The sequence below is a fragment of the Vombatus ursinus genome, unplaced genomic scaffold (assembly GCF_900497805.2).
Source record: "Vombatus ursinus unplaced genomic scaffold, bare-nosed wombat genome assembly UNPS02014797.1, whole genome shotgun sequence".
Taxonomy (NCBI): Eukaryota; Metazoa; Chordata; class Mammalia; order Diprotodontia; family Vombatidae; genus Vombatus; species Vombatus ursinus.
In genome coordinates, this window is record NW_020954575.1 from 15,561,253 (window position 1) to 15,582,734 (window position 21,482).

Below are 21,482 nucleotides of genomic sequence, written 5' to 3' on the forward strand. Positions count from 1 at the left end.
ATTCAGCAGCCAACAGCTGTATGAGGGGCCCCCATTCTCCAGCCCCACTGTGGGGCTGCCTGCGGAGCCCCCATTCTGAGGTCAGCGGGCCAATGGCACTGCCCCATTACCCTCCTGCTCCATTCTCCTTCCATCAGAAACCAGACTTCCCGACGTACCCAGACTTCTCTGCCTCGTGCCTGGCCGCTGCACCCCATAGCCTGCCCCGAGAAGAAAGGCTCCTTACTGACCAGCACCCTGCCTTTCCACAGCCCCCTGACTGGCACTTCCCTGGCTCTGAGGCCCGGAGAAGACTCACCCCAGGCCCAACCTTGAGTTCTGGGGAGGTGGGTGAAAGCAGCCCTGGCCTCATGGATGCTGTAGGGAGCCTAGGGGAGGACTATGGGGTCCCCGGGACCACTGCCAATGAGACTGAGAAAAAATCAGCGAAAAGGAAAAAGGAGAACTCAGGTAAGTGGCATGGGGAAGATGAGAGGGTCCAGTACAGGGGCGGATGGGCATTTAAAAGCTGTGTGACCTTGGGCAAATTGTTCAACCTCTCTGGGCCTAGTTACAGTAGTCTGCAAAATCGGGATAATTACTATCCTCCAAGGCAGAGGGCTGGATGGGATGGCCCCTTAAAACCTTTTCTAGTTTGAAGACTTATTATTCTAGGATTCTACACCCTATGGGAACACTGTGCCAAGGAAAGCTGAGAAGAGAAGGAAAGGCAATTTCTAGGGTCTTAATCCCGTCAAATAGTCTCTCGATCCCAGGGAAGGGACAGTCAGCCAGGCAGAGGTGAAGCTCAGGAAAAAAAAAAAAAACAGGAGACTCGAATTGATCCTCCAGGTGGTAACACAATGCCTTTGAGTCACCCTGGCCTGCTCGACCCCCACCTGAGTCTGAATAGACACCAGATCACAAGGCAGGCACCACACATAGTCAGCCCTTAGAGAAGCAAGGGACACTCGGAACTCAGTGACTATTTGCCTAAACCCATGTCCCCTTGGGGTGACAGTCCCACCGTTGGTAATTATTTGGATTTGGGGTTTCAGTCAAAACTTTCCATCCATAATTTTTGACTGTCAACCCAAATAAGACAGTGGAGCAGAGCTGACTGCAAGAGAATGAATGGGGCAACAGGGGGTAGGGGAAAGGTGGGACTCAGATGGGATGGGGAGAGGAAGTCAAAATCAGCATAATATGCAATGTCCCTTGGTGATTTAAGGGAGGGTTAATCAAGGTCAGAATTCCATGAACCTGGTGAAAGGGGGAGGAATCCCAGAATCTCAGAGTTAGAGGGGACCTCCATGGCCATAACGATAAAAAAAAAAAATCCTGTCTTCCGCACACCAGATGAGTGGTCATCCAGCCCATGCTTGAAGGCCTCTAGTGAGAATGAACTCAATACCTCAGGCAGTAGCCCATGTCACTTTAGTATGACTAATTTGTTAGGAAGTTTTTCCTTACATCAAGCCTAAAGCAGTTTCTTTGCAATTCATAAACATTGCTCCTAGCTCTACCCTCTAAGGAGATAAAAGAGGCTGGAACTAGCATGGGGGCAGGAACGAATGGGTCCTGGGATACTACTGGGCAATGCTTCAGAATGGTCTGGCACAGGACAGGGAATGTAGATGAGGTAGAGGTCTTCCTCATCTCTCACCTTGGCAGGAACATGGGGAAAAGTGGCACCATTTCATGCCAAGGTGTCCGAAGAGCAAACTCATTTACCATGAAAGTACAACTGACTGGCCTAGGGGACTGCTCAGGTTTGGAATCAAGGTCAGGAAAACTGATTTCACTGTGAAAATGCATCAACGCTCTAGGGAACCTTCCACCTGGATTGAGATCAGAAATCCTTCACGCTGAAGGCAACTGGGCAGAATGACCCATGGGGCTGACACTGATCACAAAGCTAGTCATTTATATGGTATTGGAGGATTGGAACTACCTGAAAAAAAAAGAGTGGTTTTAATGATGCCTTAAATCAATCTTTTTGCTGTTGTTCTGTTGTGTCCGATTCTTTGTGACCCCACTTGGGGTTTTCTTGGCAAAGATACTGGGTTGGTTTGCCATTTCCTTCTCTAGCTCATTTTACAGTTGAGGAAACTGAGGCCAAGAGGGTTAAGTGACTTGCCCAGGGTCACACAGCTAGTAAGTATCTGAGGCCAGATTTGAACTCAGGAAGATGATTTCAGGCCCAGCTCTCTATTCACTGAGCTACTTAGCTGTCCCCAAAATTAATCATTAGTCATGCTAGTATTTTCCATTGTGATGTTGATATTCTAGGACAACTAAGGTCCTTACCCAGCAATGTATTCTACAGTTGCAATAGGAAACTGAGCCTTTCCCATCTTCTTTCATTGCTACCTTCTTCCCCCACTCCACCTCACTTTTCCTTCTTTCCTCTAACCAAAGTAATCCACCAGTCTGACCTCACCTGGCAGACCCCAAATGAATCTGTTTATTCCTGCATTTACCATCCCCCCACCAAAAAATGACCTTGGCAAATTTTATAGGTCACCAAAGAATTAATTCTCTAACATCAACTTGCAAGTGATAATTAAAATCAAACTAAATGAGAGTATGTATACAAAGCACTTAATAAACCTTCAGTCAAATGAGACTATCTATGTAAATAACTCTACAAACTTTAAAGCGCTACATAAATGTTAGACATTTCTTCTTATTTCATTCTTATCTTTCGATTCCATGAGGCTCAGAAATTGTCCTGGGACAAGTCGCCAGCCTGCTATTTTTCTTGATGTTTAGTGTTCGGCTAATTATTGTGTAGATGAATAGAATGATGGAGTTTTTGTTGAGTGAAAGTTTTTATCTTTTTTTATATTATTTGTTATTTTTCATATTATTGCCTCATCCTTCTCTATTATTGTCATTATCATTAGTCCCTCCCTAGGTTGGTACATCCCCCCCATGCCTCATCAGAGAAGGGCAGAACTGAAGCAAATTTTCACATGGGTATCTACATGAGTTCAAGTGGGGGCGGGGCAGGGAGAGAAGGAATCTATCGTTATTAATAGAAGGAATCTATTTCATCAGCTTAGGAAACTTTGTTGTTATTGGTCAGTCATTCAGTCATGTCTGACTTTTCATGACCCCATTTGGGGCTTTCAAGGCAGAAATACTGGAGTGGCTTGCCATTTCCTTCTCCAGCTCATTTTACAGATGAGGAAAATGAGGCAAAGAGGGTCAAGTGACTTGCCCAGGGTCACACGGTTAGTAAGTATGAGGCCAGATTTCAACTCAGGTCCTCCTGACTCCAGGACCCATGCTCTATCCACTGAGTCACCTAGCTGCCTAGGAAACTACTTTCATTGATAAAATCAGCAGTTTATCTATAATTTATAATTTTAGAAAGTTGCTTCTGGCACAGAGGTGCCCACACAGCCATTATGTGCCAGAGGCAATACTTGAACTCTTCCTGGCTCCAAAGTTGGCCCTCTAGGCACGATGCTATGTTGCTTCATAAAGTGGTGACCAAAAAATTAAAGGCTCCAAAGAGATCACTTTCTTTATTTTAAAAAAATGGCATGTTTAAGTTCTTTCAAAATCCTTATTATTAAACAATCTCTGGAATTTCAATTAAATGCAATGCTTTTGCACATGTCAACAGATTTTTCCAAGTGTGTCCCTGTATGCTAAGCAGAGTTGACCCTTTAAAACCTCAGTGAGATAACTAATCTGAATAGCCTCCCTCCTGCCGCTTCCCACCTTCACTAGAGCTCTGTGAGTTAAAGTATTGACTCCCCTTGTCTTCATCCAATGACTCTAAGTCAGCTCTAACACTAAATTGGAAAGATCTCATTTTGCATTCTCACTATTTTTCCTCCAACTCTCTCGATTTTCTGAAAAGAGACATTATATGTGCCTTCCAGTGAAACAATGAGTGAAAACAGACTGGGATGGGATGGGGAAAGCCCAAAGGTTGGTCAGGATTTGACAAATTTGCTTCAATTATTTTTCATTGCCGAAGACAGCCAAGCACTCTTGCTTGGTGCTTGCAAATGGCAAGGGTACTTCATGGAGTTGGGTTGAATGCTCCTCTGTGTTATTCCGGTTTTATTATTATACAAATAACACATGGAGTAATTTTGTTTAGAAAGTCATTGCAATAACAAGGTTTCCATCCACGGAGGTGATGTTGCCGAGCAGCCATCAGGAGACCATATGTTCCAAGTTGTTTTTTCTGTAGCAGGGTGGGTTGGTGCCGTTGTCTGGTTCTCCTTGGGAAAAACAGCACATATTTATGAGGTGGGGCTGTCAGTGGCCCTGGTATTTCATTCACTCCCATATTGCCCCAGAATTACTATCCAACCCAAAATGGGAGATATTGTGATGTTGTCCTATGTTTAATAATAATAATAATAATAATAATAATAATAATAATAATAATGCTTACTATATGCCAGGTGCTGTAATAGCCAGCTTTAAGGTTTACAAAGTACTTTACAATTATTATCTCATTTGACCCTCGCAACAACCCTGGGAGGGAGGTGCTGTTATTATTCCCTTTTTACAGTTGAGGAAACTGAGGCAGACAAAGGGTTAAGTGACTTGCACAGAGTCAACTGAGTCTGTATTTAAACTTAGGTCCAACTCTATCCATTGAGAAACATCTATATATGTAATACAGCAGAAAGAACACTGGAATCAAAATCAGAGGACCTAAGTCCAAATCTAACCTCTCCCACTTACTACCTGTATAGTCTTTGGCAAATTCCTTAACATCTCTAAATTTCAGCTTTCCTCTTCTATAAATGGAGGTGACTGAAATCGATAACCAAATATCTCTACGTTAATCCCCCCATGATTACCAGGGAAGCAGTGTAGTATAGTGAAAAGAGTATTGGCTCTGGGTTCAAATCTTACATCTGATGATTACCAGCTTTGTGACGTTGGGCACACTGCTTAATTTTTATGATCCTCAGTTTCCTCAAAAAAGAAGGTTGAACTGGATGACCTCGAAGATCCTTTCTATTCCAAATGTATGACCCTATGAACTCTAATGTCCCCTTTAGCTCAAAATCTATGATCAATATACAAATTTTCCCCAAACTAAGCAGGTGCACTTCAGCTCCAAACAAACAGAGCTTATCCCAAAGACAACACTTCCACCCCTTCACCCTACCACTGACCCCAAATAACTCAACATGTGGTTATCTCTCATCCCTAGCATCCTGGAACAGTTTAACCAATGGGGTTAGACGAGTCATTGTGTTAGGTGCTATGGAAGCTATGGAGATGAATAAGGCATAATCTCTGCCTTTAAGATGCTCATAACCATTGCTCTGTCCTGAAATTCAGGGTGTTAAATCAGCTGGAGTCTTCCAGGCTCTTTTCAGGGGTCTGGTGGAGGGAGAGGAGGTAAGAAAGAAGGGACACCAAAGAAGGCTCCTCATTCATCTTTTACCAGCAAAACCCTTAAGGGGTGTCTAGTAAATGGCATATGTTTCCCTTGCCTCCCCTCCCCTTCTCCACCTACTCTCCTTCTGAGAACCAAACTGGCTTCACTCCGCTTTGATATCTGAAGTCTAATAAAGAAAGGGCTGCCCATACTACTGCTCAGATATATTGCTAACTTGCCACTAAGTTCTGTTGGCTTAACCTCCTGTTATCATCATAAATCATGGCATAGTGGATAGGGCATGGGACTTGGAGTTAGGAAGACCTAGGTTCCTTTTCTGCCTTGGATACTAGATATATGACCCTGGGCAAGTCACTTGACAACTCTCTGCCTCGGTTTCCTCATCTGTAAAATGAGGGAGTTGGATTCAATGCCCTCTTAAAGTTTTTCCCTGCCTTAAATCTATTCTCCTGTGAAATGAGATGTTATCTTACACGGAATTCTTCCAAGGATCTCACTGTTTTCATAGTCAGCACCCCTCAGTGGTGGCAATTGTTTGGTTGTTTCTGTTTACCCCTTCCCTAAACTAACTGAACAATAGGAGCCCCCACCCCTGCAAAAAATCATAAGTCAATTGAATTTATTGCTGTGAGAGAAATTGCCAATTTCATAGTAGAGTTCAAGGGAAGGAAGCATTTAATCATTTGTCTATTTCATTTAATATAAATGTAATCATACATAAAACCCCAATTGTCTGGGCCCTGGCTCTGCCCTCCTTCCTCGATTACATTTCTTCCCTGCTTTAATCAAGTTTGACACCAGCCAGCCTCACCCTCCATCCTCAGAGCACATATGTACGGCTGCTACTTGACCAATCACATATTCTCTGTCCTTGGCACTGCTTTTATTTTTGGTGGTTCTGACCCATCAATCAATAAGCATTTGTTATCAATTAAGCACCTACTGTGTGCCAGGCACTGTGCCAGATGCTGAGGAAAAATACAATAAAAGACAAATGAAACATTCAAGAAGTTTATATTCTAAGAGAAAAATGTATGTCCTTTTAGAGCCCACTGTGAGGGTTTCTTGTGAACCCTTTTGCTCTGGGTACCGTAATCAAGCCATGACTTGACTTTTCCATGCCTGAGAGAGGCACAGAGCTTGTGGCAGTAAAGTATGCATCAGACATAAAACTAGCACCAAGAAGGGCAAGGGTCAGTGAGAAAGAAAAAGCCCCACTTTAAGCCACCGTCTGGGCTGCAGCTTCAGATTACACAGGATATCAGAGCTGAAAGGGATCTCAGAAACCCCCCAGTCCAAGTTGTACCTGATAGAGAACCCTCTCTGCAGTGCTGCTAGCGAGCGATCAGCCAAAGAACTGGAAGACCTCCAGGAACAGGGAACTCACTACCTCATGAAGCAGCACCTTCTACTTCAGCACGTTTTTTCCCTTACGCTGCGGGGCAATGTCCTGCTTAGCAACTATTACCCATTGTTGGGTACTTAGCTGTTAGTATCTTAGGAAGCCAGCACCTTCATAAATAAGGTTCGCCAAGGAAATGGCCTCCAGAAGGAGAAGGTGGAAAGGAGGTGCCAATTATAGCCTAATGAAAGGGTTAATCCCAAAATAACATTTGAAGGGCTCCTGGGATGGGATGATTTCTTAGCACCGGAGTCATATGCTTGGACACAAGTGTCTCAGTTCTACAGAGAAATAGCCATAGTGTGAGGGGAATTTTAAATATAACTATCTTTTGAAAAGGGGCAGCTACGTGATATAGTGGATAGAGCACGGACCCTGGAGTCAGTACAGCCTGAGTTCAAATTCAGCTTCAGACACTTATTAGCTATGTGACCCTGGTCAAGTCACTTAACCCTGTTTGCCTCAGTTTCCTCATCTGTAAAATGAGTTGGAGAAAGAAATGGCAAACCATTCCAGTATCTTTGCCAAGAAAACCCCAGAGGGGGTCACAAAGAGTTGGATATGACTGAACAACAAAAATCTTTTAAGAGATGAGGACCATTCTGACCACAGCAAGGGAATATCAGGGCAGAGGGGCCTTGAAAAACCTCAACTATTGTAACCAGATGAGACTTACTTCTAAAGTATAACACAAAATGGCACATGGAGAAAGAGGAATAGGGATATGTGGTACATTGGAAAGAGTGTTTCTGGACTTTGGAGTCAGAGAACCTGGATTCAAATTCTGGCTTTGGTACTTGGCTTTAGACAAGTTACTTCATCACTCTGGGCCTCAGTTTCCTCATCTTGAAAATGAAAGGTTGGCACTAGATGTCCCGTAGGGTCCACCTCTAAATTGAAGATCCCGTGAGCCCAGGAATTCAGCAACTCCCTAAGAACAGAAGCCAATGAATAGAAAGGTCCCCCCTTCCCCATCCTTTTCAGCTCCAGAATATGCATTGATATGTACAGGGATCAAGAATAAAGGAGTTAGCATTTCAGTACTATTGTGTTTGCAATGACATAAACGCACAATGAAAACTGGAAAACATGCATCCCCAAAGACTCATAGGCGAGAGAGAGCACCAGCTGGAAAGCGATTTTCTCATTGGCTTTACTCCCCCTCAGAATGCTAAATGAAACTGGGAGCAACATGAGATTGGGGACGAGGAGACTCGGGTTCCAGGGTTCTGTGCTAGCTGTCATTTACTAGCTGTGCACCCTTAAGCAAGTCACCTCCCTTCTCTGGGTCTTAGGTTAGGATTGTTTTTTTTTCCTCTGTAGAACAACAATAATAATAACAAATAAGGGTGGTGAGGGCTTGAACTGGTGATTTTTGAGAGATCCCTTTGGTAAACTTGAGTGTTTTTCTCTAGCTATTGACTTATCCTTTCTGGGAAACATGACACAGATGCCAGTATTGATTGAAAATGGGGGAGGATGTGACTCAGTATCCCACACTGGGCTTTGTAGGAATTGCCTGGGAGTTTCTGCCCTTCCTTCCAGCTGTCAGACCTGAGCCGTTTGACCTTTCTCAGGCAGTTAATTCTGCACTCTCCACCACTCTGCTGTCTTCCCTCCTTCTCCCATCTCCCCACCCCCCCCACCCCCGCCCCAAACAAGAGGCAGCCGGAAGTTGGTTTGAATAACTACACAGCTGCAGGCAGACTAGAAATCCCTTCTCTAGGTTTACAGCCCTCTGGGAGGAAGACGAAATTAAGATCCAAGGCTGTGGGCAGGAGAATAGATTTAGAGCTGGAAGGGGCTATGGGGCTGTCTGTACCAACCCCTCTTCCTTGTACAGTGGAAGAGCTGAAGAAGGGAAGTCTCCAGGCTCACTCTTAAAAGGATCTGTGGCAGGATTAGAACCCAGGTCGTCCTGGCTTATTAATAGTCCAGCATTTGAGCCCCTACACTATGAGGGAGCCCAAAGAAAGTAAAGGGGGAAAGTTTGTTGTTTACTGTTACTATTAAGCAGCTGAGTTTTAACACCTTGTCAGTGTAGCCGTGGTCTACTAACAAGAGGCCAGTGCCCTAGACATAGTGGTCACTTAATAAATGCTTGTTGAACCGAATTGACATACAGAGTTCTCCCTGTCCCTCCCTTTGCCTCCAGGACAGATGGCACCTAAGTCAGGGGCTCTTCCCAGCCTTTTCAAATAGGAGGGCAGCTTTTTGATGTCCAAAAATTTTTTGGCTGCCTTGCCTCCACCCCCGACAGGTGAACTATTCATTAGACTTGATCGAAAAAGTACATTGAGGGGCAGCTAGGTGGTGCCGTGGATAGAGCACCAGGCTTAAAGTCAGGAAGAACTGAGTTCAAATCCCACCTTAGACTTGCTAGCTGTGTGACTCTGGGCAAGTCACTTAACCCTGATTGCCTGAAAAAAAAGAAAAAGGACAGTAGGACAAAAAGCTATTGTGAATTCGTTAAATGAGTGTGGACTTGTTTCTTCTCAACAGCTTTTACAGACATTTGTAAAATAATAATTTATATGGTTATATTCAAGACCTATTTATCTGTTGGAAAGACAGCCTGGTATCATAGAGGGAGAGTAGGCTTTGGAGACAGGAAGACCAGGGTCGTCATGGGAAAGTCAGAGAATCTCCCAGTGCCTCAGGCATATCTCTAAGACCATCAGTTTCAGACCAGTTGCCCATCTGCCCGGGTAGAAAGTGTTTCCACATTAGGAATTTTCCACACTGACAAATACAGGATCATAGATTTAGAGCTAGGAAGGGCCTTGAAGGTCATTTTGTCCAGCTCCTTCATTTTACATTTAAGGCAACTGAAGCCCATAAAGGTTAGGCGACTCAAGCCCATAGGCTTCCAGATTTAAAGCTAGAAGGGTCCTAGGAGTCCAACCTCTTCATTTTACAAGTGAAGAAAGGGAGGCCCAGAGAGGAGGAGGGACTCTCCCAAAGTCACATATATTTAGAATGTATTTCTTAGAAGCCTCTCCCAAACTCATCTGTTTGCTCCCCCCAAGAAGCCCTAAGAAGGGGAAGGATTAAACCAGGGGCCGGGATCCTGCGGCCTCCAGGCCGCATGTGGCCTCAAGGCTGGATTCAGTCAAAGGGCTGCACTTGAGGACCTAGAGAGCCACACGTGGCCTGGAGCCCCTGGATTAACCCTTGGGGCATGAGCAGATCCGTAGGGATGCTGCCTTATAGTAAATTTGCTTCTAACTGGCAGTGCTCCAAAAAGATATTCCTCCTGATGTCAGCAGGCTCACCTTCCCAGCCAGCCCCCAGCCATCAGAGTGAGGCCTTTCCACCCAAACTGGCTCCTGAGCTATGGGCCAGGAAAGACTCTCTCTTCCTTCTACTGTTTTTTTTTTTTAAGGTTCCTATTTTTTTTATATCCCTCTTTTCCCCCAAACCAAAAACCCAGAGAAATGGTGTGAGTAGACCCCAGCATTCAAGCATGCCATTTCCTTCAGTGACAGCTAAGAACAGCATCTGGAATTTATAAAAATAAAGCCAGAGGGGGCTTCAGCCCATCCCCCCCCTTCCCCCTCCCAGTGTTCCCGTCTGACCTTACCCCCTACTACGAGATGCCCCCTCACATCACAGTCATTTCCCCAATCCTGCTGACCACCACAGCTCTCAACCTATCCCGACTCAGCCCCACTCTCTCTGCATTTAGCCCTGCTGTCGCATCACACCTAGCTCCCACCCCCATGACTGACTGACAACACAGTCCCCCTTCCCTCTGCTGTCCCCTCCTTATCTCGTCTCCTTCCCTGTCATTCCCTGGAAGTTGGAGTAGACACCAATCCCTGACTTTCCTCTTCCACATGAATTCTCTCTCTCTTTTAAAAAGAAAAATATTCTGCTAATACTGGTACCCCCATTCATGGTAAGCAGCATGGTCCAGTACAGAGGAGTCAAAAGACCTGGGTTCAAATTCTGACTCTGCAATTTACAACCCATGTGACCTTGGGCAAATCACAACCTCTCTGGGCCTCAGTTTTCTCATCTGAATAATGAGAGGAATTGTGTCAGATGTCCTCTGAGGTACCTTCCATTTCTGTATCTATGACCTGGGCAGCTAGGTGGCTCAGTGCATTGAATGCTGTGCCTGGAAAGAAGAAGACCTGAGTTCAAATTTTACCTCAGACAACTCCTATCTGTGTGACCCTTGGTAAGTCACTTCACCTCGGTTTCCTCATCTGTAGAATAGGGATAATAATAGCACCATCTCAGGATTATTGTGAGGATCAAATGAGATAATAAATGTAAAGCACTTAGCATAGTGCCTGGCACATAGTAAGACCTATGTAAATGTTAGCAATTATTATTATTACCTGTGTGACCTTGGGCAATTCACTTAACCTCTCTGGGCCTCAGTTTCCTCATCTGTAAAATGAGGGGAATTGTATCAGTTTCTAAAGTCTCTTCCATCTCTAAATCTATAACTCCATGGTCTTGTGTAACCTTGGAGAAGTTAATCTCTTTGGGCCTCAGTTTCCTCATCTGTAAAATGAGGAGGTTGAACTAGATGACCTCTGAGGGCCCTTCTAGGTCTTGATCTGAGCTTCCATGATTCTATATCTTAAAAGTTTCTCTTCTTTGCAATAGAGCAGCAATGTTTTCTTTCCTCTCGCCTGCCCTCAAGATGAGATGTCCTTTCTTTCTTTCATTCATTCATTCTTTCTTTTCCTTCCTTTCCTTCCTTCCTTTCTTCCCTCTTTTTTCTTTCTTTCTCCCTTCCTTCCTTCTTACCTCTCTTCCTTTCTTTCTTCTTTCTTTCAAAAAAATCTTATTGTGAAAAAAGTGAAAAAAAATTAACTCTATATTCAGAGGACCTACCTTTTACCCTTAGTATTTGTTACCATGGGGAAGTCATTTAACTTCTCTGGGCCTCAGTTTCCTCATTTGTAAAATAAAGGGGTTGGACAAGATGACTTGAGGTCCCTTTCAGTTTTAGATCTGTGCCCCTTTTTTATACCACCCACTTCTCAATGACTCTCCCTTCCTGTTCCCACCTAGAGCTCTCCCTGGCAGCACAGAAGTACAATTAAACAAATCAACACATTGGCCATATCTGGCACTGATGCCTCATTCTGCGCCTGTAGTCCACCACCTCTTTATTGAGAGATGGGAGACATGATTTCCTATTAGTGTGAGATATTATTTCCAGGTTGATCCACTGCTGAGATTGAACTTCATAGGTTTGGGGTGACCAGTGGTATAGAAGTGGGTTTTTCCAAGGAGTCTGACCTCCTAGGGTTTGAGCCTTCCTTCAACCAGGATAAAATGCTGACTTTAGGCAAGACTGACAGATGCGACAGATGTTTGTGAAATAATATGCCTTGCAGTTATAAAAGCACATCATAGAAACCATAATAACACACACACACACACGCATACATCCCATTGGCAGCTATGTGGGAGCACTCAAGGATTTCATCAGAGAACCTCTCTATCAGTATCTTCCTCTAAACAAAAAACATGAGTCCCTCTGACCCATGTAATTGTTGATTTAGGATAAAGCCTCCAAAAGAAGGCTTCTGTGGCTTGGCATGGAGAATGGGGCATTTAGCTCCTGCCCACAAACAGGAACAGCCACTGTTGAGCTGTCGGAACTTTTGAAGATGTATTTATTGCTCTGTCCTGAGGAGCTGAAACAGGAGAAGTGAGCTAGAATTTCATTACAATCTATCAGCAAGCACCTACTATAAGTCAAGTACTGTGTACCCTGGGAATGAAAAGACAAAAATGAAATTGTTCCTGACCACAAGAAGCTTTCAGTTTGGGAAGAGAATGAGTACTCATAGAAGATGTCCCAAAAGTTTTAGTATGGGTAGCTAGGTGGTGCAATGGTTAGACCACTAGGTCCAGAGTCAGGAATACCTGAGTTCAAATGCAGCCTCAGATATTTACTAGCTACGTGACCCTGGGTAAGTCACCTAACTCTGTTTACCTCAGTTTCCTCATCTGTAAAATGAGCCAGAGAAGGAAATAGCAAACCACTCCAGTACCTTTCCCAAGAAAACCCAAATGGGGTCATGGAGAGTTAGACACAACTGAATAATAACAAGAATTTGCCACCACCTGTACGTAACAGAGATGGGACTTTGAACTTGGCCATTCTGACTCCAAATCCGGCTATGAGAAAGTACATTTTTAAAAACCAAGCATCTATAAGAGGATTTTCCATGCAGCTCAAGGTCATGTGGAATGTCTGTGTGATGCCTGGGATCCCCCTCACTGACTAAACAAGATAACAATAAATATCTCTTCCTGGACCAGTGCCTTCCCTGCTCTCTTTACCCTCCATCTGTATTTACAGTGGGGAAGGAAAGAGAGGACAGGAAGTCATGGTACCTCTCCTCTCTGGGGTCAGACAGCTTGATAGGATCTGGTGGAAGGGGAGGGGAAAACCTACAGATGATGGTAATGGTAGGGGGGCCCTCCGGGGCCTGCCTGGCCCTCCAGGATCCTAAGATTTAAAACTGGAGGGGACCTTCAGAGCTGTCTAATCCAACTCCATCATTTTACATCTAAAGATGAAGAGAAGGGGAGGGATTAGCACGAGGTCCTGCAGATAGTAAATGTCAGATTTCAAGTTTGAATCTAGGCCTTTTGACTCCAGGTCTGTGCTCTTTCTTCTATACCATACCTTGCTGCCCTACATGTACATCCTTCCTGCATATGATGTAAGAAAAGAACATACATTAAAAACAACAACAAAAAAAGAAAACCAAGAGCCCAGTTAGGAAGGCATCAGAGAGCCAAATTTGGCATCTGAAGACCTGGGTTCAAATCTTGGCTTACTACCTGTGGGCCCTTGGGAAAGTCATTTAACCTCTCTGAGCTTTAGTTTCCCTATTTGTAAAATAGGGGTGTTTGACAAGAAGGCCTTTCCATCTCTAAATCAATAATCTATGACCAAATTGGAGGGGTAGACTAGGAATTCCTGATTCAGCTACACAGAGTAGTCTGTTCCCTGAAAGTGTATAAGGGAAGGATCTCAAAGAGATGCTACAAACATGACCACTCCCAGCCCCAGCCCCAGCCCCAGTCCTACCCAGCCTGGGGACAAATGATCTGCTGAAGAGATCTTGGCTAGAGACATCTGCATGTTCTCCAAGCCTTAGACAAAGAGAGATTTCTCGGCCTATCCCAGAACAACCCAACATAGCCCTGCCCCAATGTTTTGAGTAAGGAGCTTGGGGAGTGAGACCAAGGAGGGCTAGACTTAGGAAAAACCTCCTAATGATTTGAGTGGTCCAAAAGTGGAATGAGCTGTGTTTGGAAGGCAGTGAGTTCCCTGTTACTCGAGGTATTCAAACAGAGACAATAGAAGTCAGGGAGGCTATAGAGAAGGTGCCTGAGCAGGCATAGGTTGAGCTGAAATTCTGTGCATCTAAGACTGTGTTAAAAAGCTTAGAAAAAGGCACTGGGTAGGGCTCCCACATCTGGCTGAGTGAGAGGCATGGAACATTCCAACCATGACATCACAGCTCCCAAGTCAAACAATGAAAAACCCAAGGATGGACAGTGAAGAGTGGGCCCAGAGAGGCTGTCTTTGGCCTGGTTTGTGGATGGCCGGCCCTGTGTCGTATCCTGGTAAGAAAGGCAAAGGCTAGATGAGAGCCAAGCTCTTCCTGTTCCTGTGACCCTCCTTGGACCATCTTCTTTCCTTGACCCAGGAAGGGAGATGGATTTATTGATCAGTCCCTATTTTCCCATGTACCAGGTCTAAGATAGATGGTCAGTGTGGCTTTCACCATAAGCTGGGATATTTGTGTTTGGGTATTCAGGTGTCCTCAAATCTTATTCCAAGCTCTAAGAGCTTAATACTGCACCAAGACTTTGGGGACGTCCTGCATGAGTGTTGTGTGTGCTTTATATTTCTTTCCACGGGGGATTAGAGATTAGACCTATGATTTCATTGTTATAGGAAACTCCCAGATGAACAAAGTTCTTTTACTGGTGCAGGTCAACACCTTCTCTTAGTGTTAGTGAAACTTAGTGTTAAATTGTTGAGAACCTCAAGAGATTAAGTGATTTGCCCAGGACTACATGGCCAATATGTATTGAAGGCAGAATTTGAACTCAGGCCTGGCTCCAAGGCCAGCTGTCTATCCACTATACCAAGGTGCCTCTCTTATAGTTACATATGTTATCTTGTTTCTACCAAAAACAACCCTGGGAGAACAAGTATCATTATATCCATTTTATAAATAGGAAAGGACTCAGAAGGGCAGGTATCATTATACCTATTTAAAAGATGGGGAAACTAAAGCTGAAAGAAATTGGTTTTTTTCCCCAATGCACACAGCTGGTAAATGGAAGGGTTAAGGCAGAAAACCACATCTTCTGGGTTTTCCATTGCTTTTCAGGAGGCTCAGGACCTCCAAGTTTATGTGATGTTAGGAGGGCCAAGTCCACAGAGGTAACCCTATCCCAGGTTCAGGACCCAAGTCCAGCCTTAAGTTAGCCAAGACCTTTTCAACTACTTTGTCTTTCCTGCTGCCTTTCACAATCCTCTCTCTCTTCCTGTGTCTATTCCTCTGTCACCCTCTCCCTAGGGTCTATCCTTCATAAAGAGCTCTCTGTAGTTGAATTGTAGAGGTTAGCACCTAGGAGTTTGGGAGGAAAAACTGAAAGACTTGGCCAGAAGACAGAGTCCATAACCAAGCATAGGATATGACAGCTGATCCCCCCACGTGTCTTTCCGACACTCCTCCTCCCACCCACCCCTACCCCCACCCCACCCCCCCACCCCAACCCCATCTTTCCCCATCCCTTGTCTGAGCTGTGTTCTAGAGCCTGGTCCAGGCTTGACCTGTCCCCTTGACCTGGTAATGGCATGTAAAGGAACTCATTACTTGGGCTGATGAGCAAACCTTCTAACTGCTGCTTCTTCCAAGCCAACTTAGGGGTAGGCAGGCTGGAGTAATTTCTTACATGGTTAATGATCCCTGACAGAAAGGCAGGACTAGGAATCCTCAGGGACCCAAACATTTCTGGCCCTGTAACCCTGAGCCCTTTACCCTCACCTCACTTCCCCCTCCCTCCTCACTTTCCCCACGTTTCTGTTTCTTGAAAGGTCTGACCCCTCTCCTTTCCTGCAGGTGGCCCAGTAGTTTTCCCTGCCAAAAGAGTGACCTCTACTCCTCTCTCCACCTCTATCCCCAGGGTAAAAGGGGTTCAATGATGAGCAGGCCTAGGATTTAATGTATATATCATCTGTAAAATGACAATGATATTTCACTGCCCACTTCATGGAGCTATTAAGAGGGAAAGTATTGAACTGGAAATAAAATAAAATTGAGTTAAATAAAAGTTTTTTAAAAGAGGGAAAGTGCATTGTAAACCTTAAAGTGCTATATGGACAAAAGTTGTTATTATGGTTAGATTTTAACAACTTCGGAAAACACCGTATCAAGAGTCATACTCACTTTCTCTAGTAGTTTCCTAATATCATTGTTTCTGTTCATTCATTGCAGTTGCATCTGATTCTCCGTCTGACCCCATTTGGGTTTTTCTTGGCAAAGATGCTGGAGTGGTTTGCCATTTCCTTCTCCAGCTCGTTTTACAGATCAGGAAACTGAGGCCAACAGGGTTAAGTGACTTGCTCAGGGTCACACAGCTAGTAAGTGTCTGAGGGCAGATTTGAATTCAGGAAGATGAGTCTTCCTCACTCCAGGTCTGCCACTCTATCCATTGAGCCACATACCTGCTCAAATACCATTGTGATTGAGTATCTATTGTATGCAGAAGTCAGTACTGCAGACTATGAAGTCAGGCTCATCTCCTCACTGCCTTCCCTATCCCCATTCCCCACCCCTAACAAAACCCCACCATCACACGGTCACGCCTGTATTTGGTGCCGGTTGTTCTCCATACCTGAAATGCCCCCTCCCACTTCCTCCATCCACTCAAATCGCACCCAACCTGTCAGTTTTAGCCTAAATTCTCCCTCTTTTATAGAGTCTTCCCTAAGCTTTTTAACCACCCTGCCCCCCACCGTACCCCTAAACTCTCCTATTCCACACACATTCAGCACCAGAGAATTGAGTTCTAAATGATAGACTATTTAAATATTCGCTGCTGTTCTATACATGTTCATCGTGATCTCCAAATGTATTATAAATTTCTTGGGATAGGGACCGTATTTTGTATTACTATGCAAGGATGTGTGGGAACAGGTAAAACTAATTTGCAAAAGACTGTAACATTTTCAGCGTGAGTATTTACACCTCTGAGATCAGCAAACGGCTACAAACTGGGCCTTGATCATTTTGTTAATTGTCTCTAGACTTAAGAAAGTGATGAAGAAAATATGAATAATGCAAATTACATTTGAAAGTGTGTTGTGTGATTGTGGAGATCCAGTTGTTAAACATTCACATCCCTGCTCTTGTGTCCCCCTCAGTTCTAATACAGTACTGCACATAACAATAAGTGTTTACTTAGTTACAAAAATTTTTTTAAATTAATATGAACATCCACAGACAGTGGCTGGCTTGAGCCCTAACAAGCCCTTGAATAAATTAATGAGCAAACTTTTAATAACCTCTCACTATGTGCCAGGAGCTTCGAGGGGCTGATATAGCCCAGGATAGCAAAATTCCCTGGAAAAGAAGCAGGGACACCAGACAGCAACCCCCTCCCTCCTCCACCCTCAGTGCCTCCCACCTGGCCCAGGGCTCCTAAGTCCAAATCCTTGTTGATTTGGGGTGTTTGGCTTTCTCTGCACTTTGTCTAGATGACTCAAGGGGAAGAATCCAGACCTCCTCAGAGGCGCCACAGCCAATTCATCTTAATGATGTAAAACCTGAGGCCACATCATAGAAATCACTTGATGGGGGAGGGGGAGAGAAGGGATTAACAGGAGCACAGTGGTTTGTGCAGAGGAAGGATGGGGAAACCCAACACTGTCTGCTCACAAATTGTTTTAGCATGAGCCTTTCCTTGGCTTTTCTGCAGAGGGAAGGAGCCAACTACTCTCTTTCCCTTCTCCTCGTGTGCTCCCCAGCTCTGGAGGATAAGGAATGAAGTCTGATAGGAATGGGGAAGCCCAGCACAGAGATAAGGAGAATCCCAATTGTTTGCTAAGCATATTTCCCATAGTAAGAGTGGTAATGGCCATAGCAATGGTGATGATGGTAATAGTAGAAGTAATTATGAGTGGTGGTCATAAGATCATAAATTTAAAATACTGTGCTACCTACCCACCCCAAGCTACCTCCCCAGCTTGGCACTTCCCAGGGGGCAACTACTCCCAGGTTCAAACTACTCAGTGGTTCTGTAGGCTGTAGTTCACAAGCCCCCATCAGTGGTGCTTCCCTTTAGTGGACAGCAGTTAGACAAAATTAGCTCAAAGCAGAGGCATTGACTGAAATAGGACATAAAGAACAATAGCTACAATATAGTCCCTTGCCATCAATCTGAGGCAAATTCTTCTACAACTATGTTAAGCATCAGTGAGAAGGGTGAACACATACACAGAGTATACTGGTTGAGAGACACACATATAGGAAAGACAACCCACACCTCTGACACTACAGGGCCCTGATATTACTTCTTTTCTCCTTACTATGCCTCCCACTGAATATAGCCTTTCTTCTAGGCATGTCATTCAGCTGAGTTCCCAAGGCATTCTCTTCTTTGAATCTCAGTTTCCAAAAATTCCAGACTATTTCTCCCTTAGATTCATAGCCAACTCTGTTTTCTGCTTCCCAATGTCATATTCCTCAACTCTCTACTTGCTCTCTCTCAATATAGCGTCTCTCTCCTAAGGAAGGAATGATTCCCCCTCAAGAGCTGGGTCTTAACTTCCACAGCTGGCTCTTTTCTCTGCTACTGGAGGTCACACTCCTCAAAGCTACCAGGAATTGGTGTTAATGACTGGCTCCTGAAGCTTGGCTGAAAACTTTTTTCACACTTCTTAGAAGGGGGTAGGGAGGGTAACAAAGCTTCCTTCTAATTCTATTGAACTTGAGTGACAGATTCCTTAAGACTTCCTTTAAGATTTTAAAACCTTGTCCTTGTTACTTGCCACTTACTTTCTATGATTTAATTGGCTGGGCTGGGAAGGGAGGAAGTCAATAAGTTAGTAGATCCAGGGTGTCCTGAGTAACTCACTCCACTAGACTAGTAATAGTAATAAAAATGAGAGGCAGCTAGGTGGCACAGTGGATAGAGCACCGGCCCTTAAGTCAGGAGGACCTGAGTTCAAATTCAGCCTCAGACAACACACTTGACACTTACTAGCTGTGTGACCCTGGGCAAGTCACTTAACCCCAATTGCCTAAAAAAAAAAGTAATAAAAATGAAAATGATGATAATGTGAGGTAATGGTTGGAAAGATGGACTGGGTCAAAGTCCCTTAGACACATATTGGTCCTCTGGGCAAGTTACTTAATTCCTCATTGCCCCCAGGCAGTTCTCTAAGACTAGAAATTAACAGGTGGCAAATTTGTATAAACAGAGGGAGTTCCTGGCTGGGAGTTTCCCAACACCAGTGAGATCACAGGTAAGATCTAACAACAATAAAAATGTTTACATGTCTATGGCCCTTTAAGCCTTGTACAGCACACTATAGGGAATAGAGTGCTGAATTTGGAGTTAGAAAAACTCACAGTCAAATCATAGCTGTGTGACACTGGGTGAGTTATAACCTTGCTTGACCTCGGTTTTCTAACTGGTAAAAGGGCAATCCTCACAGAGTTGTGGTATGTGAAGAATAATAATAATAAATATAGCTAACATGTAAATAGGGCTCAGAGTGTTGCAAAGTATTCCTTTTTATAAAATGGGATAATGTATTTAAAGTGCTTAATAAATCATAAGTCAATATATAAATGTCATTTATTATTATGAAGCACTTTTTTCTCAGCATCTTTGTGAAATAGTTCGTCGAAGGGTCTCTATCCAGATGTTATAGATCAGAAAACAGAAAGGTCTAGTGACTCATCCAGGGTTGCACAGCTAGGAAGTGTTAAAGCCTGTCTCCCTACTGCCAGGCCAGTATACTTTTCCACTACCTTATACTACCCTATATACTACCTTATATACCCTATACTTATGCCATGATACATGGCCTCTGGCATAAGTTTTTGCAGATAAGAACTAGGAATTGCCTAGTATATGTTTAGAAGTCTAGGCTTGGAGTCAGAGGACCTTTGAATCCCAATTTTGCTACTCAAGTCCTATGTGACCTTAGACAAGTCATTTTCCTTCTTTTCCGTCTATAAAATGGGAATATTGTATTAGATGACCTTTATGGCCTCTTCCAGTTTAAAATCTACAAATCAATAATCTAAACCTTGCTCATCCTTCAAGACCCAATTCAAAGCCTTCCTCCTCAGGGGCAGCTAGGTGGCACAATGAATAGAGCTCCAGCCTTGGAGTCAGGAGGACCTGAGTTCAAATCCGGCCTCAGACACTTGACATGTACTAGTTGTATGATGCTGGGCAAGTCACTTATCCCTGAGTGCCTCACCAAAATACACACACACACACACACACACATATAAAAATAATAAAATCCTAAAACATTCTCTTAAAAAAAAAAGCCTTCCTCCTCCTTGAAGCCTTCCTGGACCTATCCAGTACAATACTTCCTTTCCCTGAATTCCTAATTAGAACGGTCACTGTCTGTACCACTCACTCAGCATATCCTGCCTTCTGTTATCAATTAGTTTTTCTTGTGTCCTAGGCCCAACTAGATTGTAAGTTCCTTGAGATCAGGAGCTCTGTCCAGAAAAATGCTGGCATAGGAATCAGAAAACCTGGGTTTGGGTCTTGGTTCAGGTGGATGAACCTAGGTGGGTCACTTAGCCACTCTGCACTTCAGGCCAAAGGAATCTGAGGCCCAGGGATGCTGTAAGGAAATAACTTTGTAACCCTAAAAGTACTATATACACATGTAAATTATTACATGAATGAATGACTGAACTCATTATCTTTCCCCCCAAATCCTTCCTTCTTCCAAACTTCCCTCTTGCTGTTAAGGGAACCAGCATCCTCCCAGTCACCTGGACTCACAACCTAAGAGTCATCCTTGATCCCTCTTTCTCTCTCTCATCCCCCATATCCAATAAGTGGTCAAATCTTGTCATTTCTACCTTTATAACATCTCTTGTATATGCCCCCTTCTCTCTTCTGATGCTCCCACCACCCTGGTGCAGGCCCTCATCACTCACACCTGGACCATTGCAATAACCTGCTGCTGGGTCTGTCTGCCTCCAGTCTTCCCCCATTCCAATCCATTCTCCCCTCAGACATCAAACTGATCTTACAAGCAAGTCTTACCGTATCACGCACTATTTACCCAATGGTTCTCTGTCCCCTTCAGGATCAAATATAAATTCCTCTTCTTGGTATTCAAAGCCTTTTATAACCTGGCCCCTTCCTACCTTTCCAGTCTTCTTAAACCTTACTCCCTTTCACATGCTCCAATCCAATGACACTCGCTTCCTTGATTTACTTTGCACACAATACTCCATGTCTACTCTGAACATTTTCTTTTCTTTTTCTTTTTAAATTTATTTAGTATTTTATTTTCCCCCAGTTACACATAAAAACCATTTTTAACATTTGTTTTTAAAACTTTGAGTTCCAATTTCTCTCCCTTCCTTCCTCTCCATCCCCCTCATTGAGAAGGCAAGCAATTTGATATAGGTTATACATGTGTAGTCATGCAAAACA

The 21,482-nt window shown here is 44.0% G+C and overlaps 1 protein-coding gene across 1 annotated transcript in view; it reads left to right on the plus strand.

The window, feature by feature from the left end:
* MEOX1 (mesenchyme homeobox 1) overlaps positions 1 to 21,482 on the plus strand; it is a 138,475-nt gene that overhangs the window by 110,156 nt on the left and 6,837 nt on the right. Inside the window, exon 2 of the mRNA XM_027870311.1 lies at positions 7 to 450. Within this exon, the coding sequence (XP_027726112.1) occupies positions 7 to 450 (444 nt within the window). The remainder of the gene's footprint in view (positions 1 to 6; positions 451 to 21,482) is intronic.